General features: G+C 38.6%; 2 protein-coding genes across 2 annotated transcripts; one reads left to right on the top strand and one right to left on the bottom strand.

Moving 5' to 3' along the window:
- Nucleotides 1-2,086: 2,086 nt before the first annotated feature.
- slc16a7 (solute carrier family 16 member 7) lies at nucleotides 2,087-5,019 on the bottom strand. The gene is made up of 5 exons (XM_005731695.1): nucleotides 4,955-5,019; nucleotides 4,610-4,840; nucleotides 4,360-4,503; nucleotides 2,759-3,619; nucleotides 2,087-2,636 (listed from the first exon to the last, which is right to left on the bottom strand). The coding sequence occupies exons 2-5, from the start codon at nucleotides 4,824-4,826 to the stop codon at nucleotides 2,413-2,415; spliced, it is 1,446 nt and encodes a 481-aa protein (XP_005731752.1). The 5' UTR covers nucleotides 4,827-4,840; nucleotides 4,955-5,019; the 3' UTR covers nucleotides 2,087-2,412.
- A 2,197-nt stretch (nucleotides 5,020-7,216) lies between these two features.
- On the top strand, nucleotides 7,217-9,311 carry LOC102215533 (uncharacterized protein At5g50100, mitochondrial-like). Its single transcript, XM_005731694.1, has 3 exons — nucleotides 7,217-7,458; nucleotides 8,607-8,795; nucleotides 8,886-9,311. Exons 1-3 carry the CDS (start codon nucleotides 7,327-7,329, stop codon nucleotides 9,078-9,080), a joined length of 516 nt encoding a protein of 171 aa, XP_005731751.1. The 5' UTR covers nucleotides 7,217-7,326; the 3' UTR covers nucleotides 9,081-9,311.
- Nucleotides 9,312-10,555: the final 1,244 nt, after the last annotated feature.

Raw genomic sequence — 10,555 nt, 5'->3', positions numbered from 1 at the left:
GAACTCAAAGAAACCAAAAGCTAGAAAGTATAAATAATATAATAAACTCAAAACCCCTGGGTCAACGACCCAGGCATCCTAACAGCAGCAAGATAGAGTCATTCTTTACTTTTTAAACTTATGAACAAAAACACGACTTAAAATGACAAAAACTGGACTAAAGTTACAGAAATAATTTTGGACTTGGAGTATTAGTCAGGTAAATGAGGACAACTGAAAATGTCTCTTTGAGGTCTGGGTAATTGTGATGAAAATGTATTCCTGGTTATCTTCCATTTTACAAACCACAAAATGAATGTGCTGGTGAGAAAATAACAGACAGAGATAGAATGATAATGATCATGTTACTGATAAAAAAATATAAATTCATTAAAAAAACAAACAGAAAATAAATAATAACCCTTAAAAACAAACTCCTCAACAACGATCAAATTTGTAATTAATTCACGAGAAATCAAAACATATGTAAACCAGAGTATAATATATTTTTAGACGTATGGAAATTAAAGCAATTTTGTGGTCGTATTCGAGTGATCTTATTCAGCTGTCTAATGAGTGAGTCATCGCTTGCTATGGTATAATCAGCATAAGGCACCAACTGAAGAGGAGCAAATGGAAGCAAATCGAAACAAGCCTTTGTTACACGATCATGACCACTTGCTCTTGTCAAACAGAAGGACTTAGAAAGAAAACCCTGTCTCTGATGCAAGCCTGGCTCAGATATAGTGCTGTTGCTTTCTGCAGTTGAGATAAATAAATGTCCTGCCACTGAGAAAATGCAGTATATACAGTGGATACATGGATACATGCTTTTGAGACTTTTCATTTTCAATACTTCTCTACAATTAATAATCTTACCAGTTTGGCTCATTTGTAATTCTACTGTAGAAAAAAAATCTTTAGGTCAGATTAGATTCTCATACCATTAAAACTGGATCAAAACAACCCAAAGTCAGTCAGACTTTCATTGTTGCTACTTTTGCCCAAACTGGATCTGATCAAATGATGCCTAGTTGACTGAAATTGGACTAAAATCCAAAAAGAAGTTCATTCAGCCATAACAAAGGGATTTACACTGTTTATCTGATTTTTAAGTAACATTACTTTACACTATACATTAAAGTATTGATTCACTCACATGAGCAATTTTTGTTCATCCAGAAAGGGAGTCAATATTCACCTTACAGGCACATGATGAGGATGGATCATTTAAGCATACATCTGTAATAATAGCATTGTTCATTTTTTATGGCTTGCACATGAATCTTGTATTGCATTAGTGCTTGAGGATGCATTCTAAGGGTTTAAAATCATGATGTGCGTGCAGAGAAAGGTTGACCTATGGAGAGACGGGCTGACCTGTCTTGATTGTCCATATGACAGCAATGTATATGTTCATTGCAGATTCACATTCATATCTAAAGGTCTGACCTACAGCTTAAATGTGTTATATGCACAATACATTTTTTTTTATGTCTGTGAGGATAAGTAAAGCGTTTCATTTCCTCAGCCACACCTGCAAATCCAATCTTATTAAATGCACATTGGGTTCACCACACTTATTTAAAAGTTAATTCTCAAATATTTCCATAACTTCATACTGAATTTTTATGACTTCACTGAAGCTATGCTGCAGTGAAACAACTTTTACAGATCCCCATGACATTCAAAATGTGTTTTACTGTAGACTAGAACATAAAGAATGAATCTTCCTTTCGCCTTTTTAGAGTGAGAAGGATTTCAGGGAAGCTATTTAAGTCAGAAACTGCAGTCTTCACAACAGACACCTAAATTTTGTTTTTACTGTTGCAAATGTTGTAAACTATTCAAAATAGCTATCTTCCCATTGGGCCGGGGGTCATGACCCAGATTATGGAAAGCGATGCTGTAGAGAACTGAGCCCGAGGCATGAGGATGCCTGTTGTTTAATTGAAGTTTAATGGAAAAGATGTGTGTGGCTTCAGTTTTCATGTGATAGGGTTCAGTGCCATCTAGTGGTAATAAGTAACACAGTTTAGTAACACTAAACTGTGACTGCATGTGGGTTTGGACTTCTTTTCTTACATTATTCAGAAATAAGAGTCAGAAGATTTATTATTATTTAATTGATGAAGAAACCAAATGAACTGCTTAAGTTTATAAAGCCATAAGGATTGCATTAGAAGGAACATAGTTAGTTCCTGGAGATTTATTAACAAATCCATGAGAGTTACATATGCCACACACTGTAATAATAATAATATACGTAATATGAGCATTTACAAAATAACAAATGTGAATCTGCAAATATGTAAAAGTCTAACTACTCTAACTAAGTCATTTAAGGTACAAAATACATTTACATACTGCATAAAAAGCCTTTGTAGTGTCATTTTGTATGCATCCACTGAAATAAAGTCATAGTCAGCAAGTTCATTCATCTGTTTCATTCATCGTTCTATCAGCCTGGTTCATTTTTAGTTGTTCTGCCTCGTCAGAATTCCTTGTCTCCATTGCTTTGCTCTTTCCGCGCTCCTCATCCAGTTTTTTATAGTTGTAGTAATGCATAACGAAGAAAAATATGCCAGAAACCAGCATGAATACACCGCATGCATAATACATGTATTTGTAATCACCAAAATAATCAACCAAAGCTCCTGAAAGAGAACACACATAATCTGTTAGTAACTCCATCTTGGAAATTTCTATACTTTGCTTATATGTATAATCAAAATCACAATTCAATGGAAAAAAAGAGAAGAAAAAAAACACCACAAACCTGCCATTGGAGGTCCCAGAAGCACTGGCCCACACTCAATAATGGTGACAAGTCCAACAGCAGTGGAGAAACGAGGAGCTCCAACAAGGTCCATTAGAACTTCAAAAAGGAGTGCAGAAAGCATCCCAAATGCCAAACCAAAGAAGACAGCATATACAACTAGGCCCGTATAGCCAGACGCCAGTGGGCACATTAGGTGACATACGCCATTGTATGAAACAGCAAAACTGAAAAAATACTGTATTCTCGGCCTGATCCACTTGGTGTTGCCAACTAAGCCAGTTGTCGGTCTAATGAACATGTCCGCCAGAGCAAAAATGGAGAGCAAGAAAGCTGCTGAATATTCATCAATCCCTTGATGTTTGGCATATGGAGCCATGAAAACCACAGGTGCAAAAAAGCCAAAAAACAAGACCACATTACCAATTAGATAAATGAGGAAGCCCCTGTGTCTGAAAAGTGAGAGATCTATGAATTTCTGCACAAAGCTGTGACCCTTGCTCTCACTTTGATCTTCAGTCTGAAGGTTATCAGAGTGGGTAGTGGTGTCTTCAGCAGCAGGGTGTTCCTCAGCTTTGCTTTCACACTTTGATGACTCATCTATTGTTTTCCGTGGTATGCTTTTGTTGACTGGTCTCATCAAAGCACCAGCTACACAGCAGTTCAGAACAATGGATCCCAGGATGAGGAAGCTTCCCCTCCAACCAAAGGAATCAAACAAAAACTGATTGAGAGGCGCCAGAGTGGAGAGAATAACCGGACTTCCAGTCATAGCGAGTCCATTGGCCATGGGCCTTTTGACCTGGAAGTAAGTGCCTATGATCGTCAGGGAGGGCTGCAAGTTGAAGGCGAGACCAAAACCTGTTAAAAATAAGGTTAAAATTACACACAGTAATTTATGAATTATTCCCTTTAGAATATTTTGAATAAAGTGCCTAAAGTACTTTTAGACAGTTGAATGCACCTCTTATTATTATCTGTGACATTAGTTTTATATCGGTGATGATTTGTTTACAGAAAAAAAAATATAACTAGTCCCATGGTTTGGGCATTTCTTTTCTGTACGTCTCTGACTGGTGCAGTGCTACTAGATTAAAGATTAGGTTTAAAGTCTGAGAGGTTTGCTTGCTCTCAGTTAGTAAAATGATCGTGTGGTTTTGTCTGCACATGTGCATGTGTGGATGTTCCAAATGCACCTGAATTAACAGGACAAAAAAGGTTTTACCCAAATCTAAACATTGCTTTGATGTTGTAAGAGGGGATTATAACTTATATTATATCATAAGGGTCATTGTACTCGCTGCACTGAACGACCAACTCTGCTTTACACAGGGACATAAACAATCCCTGTGGATTGATCCTGATAGTAAAAGACTGAATGAGAGTTACAACACAACCACTCCTTCCTTCAGTGTAGTCCAGTTACAACCAGGTATCATAAAGCAAACATTATAAAGGACAGCAACAGCTATACCAGAAAAATAACACAAAACTGAATTGAACATGTGCACTGTAAGAAAGTGAATCGTTTTAAAGGATAGTTTTTTAAATTGTTGGACTAGCCTATCTGACTGTTAACAAAAAAAGGAAACATAATTTACCTCCAATTACTCCAACACAGAGGTACAGATGTATTATATTAGTTCCAAAAGAAGCGAGAGCCATGCCAGTGCAAACCAGGACCCCACCAACTAAAACCACAGGTCTGCTGCCATAGCGATTGACCAGTATACTGCTGACAGGGCCTGCACACAGGAGAGAAATATCTTACATTTTTGGCAACGTTCTGAGGGACAAATGGGATACGCTGCTTGGGAATGTGCCAATACTTGAAGTATGACGGCCACTAACCTCCTGCATACATAGAAGCAAGCATGACTGAGGACACCCAGGCAATCTCACTGTAGGAAACTGAAAAATATTCCTGAATCTCCTTGAAATAGATGGTGAGGGACTTAGGAAAGGCATACGAGAATCCTATGGAGATGAAAGCGCCGAAGACGACAGCCCAGCCCCAGCCTCCGTCTGGTGGAGTGTAGCCTAGATTGGTTGCTGCTGCGGGGGGCATGTTCAATTCTCCGGCTAGAAAGCGGGAACAGCAAAAATAAGTGAACAGAAAATAAACAAGTGCAACTTTTCAAAGAAAGAGTTAGATTCACATATTTTGCATCCATTATAAGTTTCACAAGACCTCACCTCGGCCCAGTCCTTGAAACTGTATCGCAAAGTCTATGAACTCAGTCCATGTGACACAGTCTTGCACTGGGACAGAGTTCACTCTGCTGTAAGCTCTTTGATCTCATCACGTGTGCTGTCATGCAAAATATGAGTGGCCATACAAAATAGAGCAATAGCCAAGCACTAGATATTGATGACAATAAATGCTTGTAGGAAGTGTAATTCAACTGCTAAAATATGTTTCTTTTAACATACGACCCTTTCATAGACATACATTGGTTTTACTGCCGAGGCCCTTTGAACTCATGTAAGCAGTGTTTGTCTACTCCTATGTGTTTGTGCACTGCAGGTGGGTTGGTCAAAATGACATTCTCTTTTGGGAAACCTTTAAAGCTGGGATTTATGTTTTGATGTCATGCCCCCAATACAATGGCACCCCCCGATGGCAGGGGGTCTCCCTCAGCAGGGCTAACTGAAAAAAAAAATGCTTGGAACTTCGTGCCAATCTAACTAGATCCCCAGAGCTGTTTTTTCAGTACATGTGGGAGGGACTTATACAATATTAGGAAGGCTTTCTTAATTTTATGGTTTGTCTGCACGCTTTGATTAAGTAAAAATTAATTAACTGAAAAACTGTGTTTTGTACATGTTGTGAAAAACAGCGCTGGCTACAAATTCAATGTCAGCAGTGTTGGGCCATGTGGTTGCTGAATGTGAATGCTGGAAATAATTGGTCTCTATTTTATTTTCTTAAAATTATGAGTTGTTTAAATTGATGTAGTCACTGGATATTCTTTCAGCTTAGCACAAAATCCCTAGTTTTTATGCTTCAGCTCTATTGAAGAAAAAAATCTGAAAAATGCTTTGTGAGAAATTACAGGAGAAAATAAACACTCATAAGTTTGCATTATAGATGTTTATGGATCTTAAAATATGGGCTATGAAACACAGTACTGTATTTTTCCCCCTAAAATTTTATTATATGTACTTAAGGCTTGTTATGGAATAATTTTCGGCCCTACTGCAGATCTCACAATATTTTACATCCACAGACAAATTAGATCTGTACAGAAAAAAATACAGCTCTGTTCAAATGTGTATTTGCTTCTAATAACTAATCTCACAACCTTGGTATTCTATTCAAATTTCCAGCTTTCAGTATCGAAATTAGCAAATTAATCCGGTATGGATTATTGGTGTATCTTTTAGAGGTGCTGTGAGCTCTGTTTTTTTCTTTCATGAGTTATTTAAAGATGTCTAGATGCTGAGCGATAATGTGCTCCAATTCAACCTCCTCATTAATCAGCTATTGAGACTGCAAACCGCATGTTTTGAAAGAAATACAACAAACACTACATAAAATTCAACTGAGAGGATAATAATTACAATTTATGGATTAGAATTTAAGGAAATTAAACAGCTGACATATCCTCACTAGCCACTTCATTAGGTACGCCTGAGTTGGGCCACTTTTTTCTTTCCGAACTGCGTGCATAGATCATACAAAGGTGCTGGAAACATTCCTCTGAGATTTTAGTGTATAAAAGTATGTTAGCATCACACAGTTGCAGCAGATATGATGTTGCACAAACATGATGTGAATCTCCGGTTCTACCGCATCCCAAATATGCTCTGTTGGCTTAAGATCTGGAAAGTGTGCCAGAGAAACCAGTCTGCTCAGTTGAGTTGGTACTAAAGGTCTCAAAGTGTGTCAAGTTTGGTAAAGATGTTCAAACTGTAGCATCCCTTTCCTGTCCTTATCTTTCACAACCGGCACCAGGTGTGGTCATCTGCAGCTCTAACCCATCTGCTTCAATCTTTAACTTGTTGAGCATTTAGACATGCTCTTCTCCATGCCTTGGTTGTAATCAGTGGTTATTTGAAATGCTTCATTTTGGCTCAAAGCACCTCTGGCATCAACTTCATCAATCAAGTTTCCACTCGGAAAACTGGTGGTCACTGGATATTTCTCTTTTTTTTGACCATTCTCTTTATGGTTGTGTGATCCAAGCAGTTTCAGACCAGCTATCTGGATACCTGCAAAGTCACTAAAATCTCCTTTTTCCCAGTTCTAAAGCCTGTTCAGTTGGCTAATTAGATGTGTGTAAAAATAAAATAAAAAATCAAACTGAAAACTAAACGTTCAAAAACATGGAATGTGGAAATGTAAATAAATACTCAGCATTTCTGTTTGTAGACGTAAGTCAGGGAACTTCTCGCACTCCAGTCCACTAGATGGCGATAATAAAACAAAGCCTAGATTGCCTCAAAGGGGGAAGAAGAAGTTATTCAAGAGTTATTCAAACGCTTGTATAATCTGGTTGTTAGTTGGGGAAAAGTCAGGTTGATTCCAGTGCAAGTTAGAGCTGTGTAGCCATTTGTAGCTTCAGATGTTTTCAAAAGTGAGAACATGTTTGACTTCGGGTTTAGCCAGATTGCCCAGTTGTGTAAATTCAAGAGTAACATCTGTGCCCTGCAAACATCAGCATCGCACCTTCAGTTCTGAGTCTGCTGGTGTCAGGGTGAGTTGCTCCCACTGTCTCTGTTTCTGCTAAACTTGTCTTTAAAATTTTAGTTAGCGGTCTGTAAAACGGGTAAACCGTTTTTAGGATAACATACTGGTTAATATGTAAACCCTGTAAAGTAAATGATTCCGCGTTACTGGTTGAAATGTCTCCAGTTTGGCAGTATAATATAAAATGATTTAAAACCACGCTTACGATTTCATAACGCTTATTTTACATGTGTAAGACTCATTTTTGACCTTGTCCTCACTGTGTGGTAGTATCTGTGCCAGCTGAGCGAAATGAAAGTTGCACTTTGAACGTTGTTAACTTAAGACAACGCTGTGGCAATACGCAACTCAATTTTTAGTTGATGGACGTTTTCCTGGGCCAAATTCAAATCATTCAGGATCTTTGATGTAATGACTATTAATGAGGTAATCTCATCAGGGTTAACATGTCTTTTTGAAAAAAGATTATGATTTCTAATGTCAGTCACATGTGTTCAGTGTGAACCTGCATTTATTTGTGAAGCGAATGGGGTCCATCGGTGGACCTGCCAGTCCTGCTTTTCTTTGGTAAACTCAGTTGAGCTGCAAGGTCAGGCCCTCATGTCATGCACGTGGAGTCTGGTTCTTCTTACAGTTTGATCAAAAGCTGGCACAAGTAGGTCATTCTCAAGGGCTCTGTTCCTCCTCGAACAAAGGCGCAGTTATCTCTCCTGCTGCTGCGTTGATGCCCTTGTGCAACCCTGTCCAGCTCTTCTTGTGTAGCAGCCCGTCTCCTATATGTCCTCCACTCTCCTGTGCTGAGACTGAGACTGTAAACCATCTTGTGATGGCATATTAGTATATGGAACTACCTGTGCAACCTGAATGGGCTGCAAGTACCATCTAACGCTACCAGTAGAGACAAGGAAACTAGCAAAAAGGAAAGAGAAATATCAGTCAGGAGCGATATGGGGAGAGCAACAGTCTCACCATTTTGCTGCTTCTCCAATGCAACTGTTGTACTTTCATTTGAACCAAAGCAGGTTAAATGAATCCACAAGGGTTTATGCCTCCCAACAGGATTGATATCCTTCAAGTTTAACGGAATTTTGGAAAATTAGGGATAAAATATCAGACAATTCCTCATGTAAATGTCTGTTCTCCACTCTTTTCCAGGTTCTGTATGATGGGCTTTGTCCAATATGTGTGACTGAGATCCGTTTGCTCCAGTTTCTGCAGAGAAACCGGCCTGAGAAAGTACATTTCATTGATATCTCTCTGCCAGGTTATGATGGAACAAAATACAAGGCTATCACCTATGAGATGGCCATGAAGGAAATGCACGTGATTGATAAGAAAGACAAGGTGATTATTTAACCAAGATTTTAATGAACCTCACAATATGCAGTTTAACCTAAGTGTTGTATTATGCACCTTCATGCTGTGTGTTACCAGGTTCACAGCGGAGTCCCAGCGTTTGCAGTCATGTATAGCGCCGTAGGCCTCGGTTGGTTGGGTCGCTTTATGATGTGGTCACCTGTGAGACCATTGATGGACAAATCCTATGACATCTTTGCCAGGAACCGCTTAAAGTGGACCGGACGTGGAGAGGAGTGCACCACAGGACGCTGTGAAAAGAAAATACCCTGACGCTCCAGCACTGTTTTATAAGTACTGTAAATATATGAAGAACTGCATAAATATCATGCTGATAATCCTGTAAAAAATGGTTATGTTGGTTATGTAGTTCACCTAAAGTAATTTAAAATAACAACAATGATGCAGAAATAAAATTACAACTGTAAAATAGAGCTGAAGATGAATGTATTCAAATAAATATTTCTGGATGTACAGGTTTCATTAAATGCAGTTTGAAAATCTGTTTTTGACTGATAACAGCATTTTGTCATGATTTTTATTCTTCCTCTGGTGTGTATTCGTATCAGCAGATTGGTCCAATCTTACTTCTAACAAAATCACTGGGGAGGTGGCAGTCAGACCCAAGATAGTGGCTATGGAAACAGATTTTTAAAAAAGAAAAAAGCTTTGCTGTACATGGAAAGAATCATTCTTGACAGAAAGGATTGTGTGTTCTGTAAAGGACTGTCATGTATTCATCATATACACGGTGCAGAGATAAGACTCAAAGTCACTGAAGCGGAATATGATCAATTTCCTGTCATGCACAGCGGTTCATTCAAAGCCGATTAAGAACCAAACTGTCAAGAATCTGCCACTAGATGTCATTGTAAGTCTGCGAGAGTGAAATCGTTCTTTAGAAATTGTGCTGAATTGTAGCAAACTGATCAGATCATAGCCAGAAGAACAAATACGAGCAGAAATGTCAAATTTAGTGGATTTGTTTAACAAAAAAAAAATCAAAACTACTGAAGCTCTCTGATTATTTATGTCTTTTTTGTGACTATTGTTTTGAAAGTAACGTCAGTGTCTGTGTGCTGGAGAGAAACACGTGAGCCCCTCCTCTTATGTTTCGCCAAAAATAAACAGCTGTGTAGAACGGCATGTGCTGGTGAAAGATTACATGAGATCCTGCAATAGGACAAAAGTGTTTATAAAACACTGTTGGTTACAGCGTAAATGTCAAATGGAATTTACTTGTATGGCACTTTTTTCTTCTTACTTAATCAATTTGAGCATTCGAAGTGTTTTCTTGCTACAAGCTTCATTCACCCATTCAAACATGCCTAATCAATTTGCATAAAATTCACAAACACACTCGTGCTCCACTGGGGGGAAATTTGGGGTTCAGTATTTTGCCCAAGGATACTTACACGGATACTTACAGACCTGGGAGACGATACTCCGGACATACGCGCCAGGGATCGAACGCTCTAGGTAGGGGACTTGCTTCTGCCTCCTTGGGCACAGCTGCAAAGAAGGAACATGACACAAGGTCACATAAGCACATATTTAATTGTTTTTGCTGAATAACATTGGCCCATTTAAACCATACATCCAGGCTCTAATTTAAAACATGAGCACACTTCGTAATATCCATTTACAACTGCAGACTTCCAGTTGTTTGCATCACATGTACCTTCCAGCTTGGGCACAGCTTCTAAGAATTGGAGTGCTGTTTGCGGTGATGAGTCACAGCTCTGTCT

The sequence above is a fragment of the Pundamilia nyererei genome, unplaced genomic scaffold, assembly GCF_000239375.1.
Source record: "Pundamilia nyererei isolate P.nyererei 1_Seehausen unplaced genomic scaffold, PunNye1.0 scaffold00044, whole genome shotgun sequence".
Lineage (NCBI taxonomy): Eukaryota > Metazoa > Chordata > Actinopteri > Cichliformes > Cichlidae > Pundamilia > Pundamilia nyererei.
This window is presented reverse-complemented; position numbering and strand designations above follow the sequence as displayed.

Coding starts and splice junctions, on each gene's coding strand:
- slc16a7 (XM_005731695.1), bottom strand. CDS start 4,826: ATGCCCCCCGCAGCAGCAACCAATCTAGGCTACACTCCACCAGACGGA. Junction 4,504..4,609: donor TGCTTCTATGTATGCAGGAG/GTTAGTGGCCGT, acceptor TCCTGTGTGCAG/GCCCTGTCAGCAGTATACTG. Junction 2,637..2,758: donor TCTGGGACCTCCAATGGCAG/GTTTGTGGTGTT, acceptor GTTCTCTTTCAG/GAGCTTTGGTTGATTATTTT.
- LOC102215533 (XM_005731694.1), top strand. CDS start 7,327: ATGTTTTCAAAAGTGAGAACATGTTTGACTTCGGGTTTAGCCAGATTG. Junction 7,459..8,606: donor CTGAGTCTGCTGGTGTCAGG/GTGAGTTGCTCC, acceptor ACTCTTTTCCAG/GTTCTGTATGATGGGCTTTG. Junction 8,796..8,885: donor TGATTGATAAGAAAGACAAG/GTGATTATTTAA, acceptor GTGTGTTACCAG/GTTCACAGCGGAGTCCCAGC.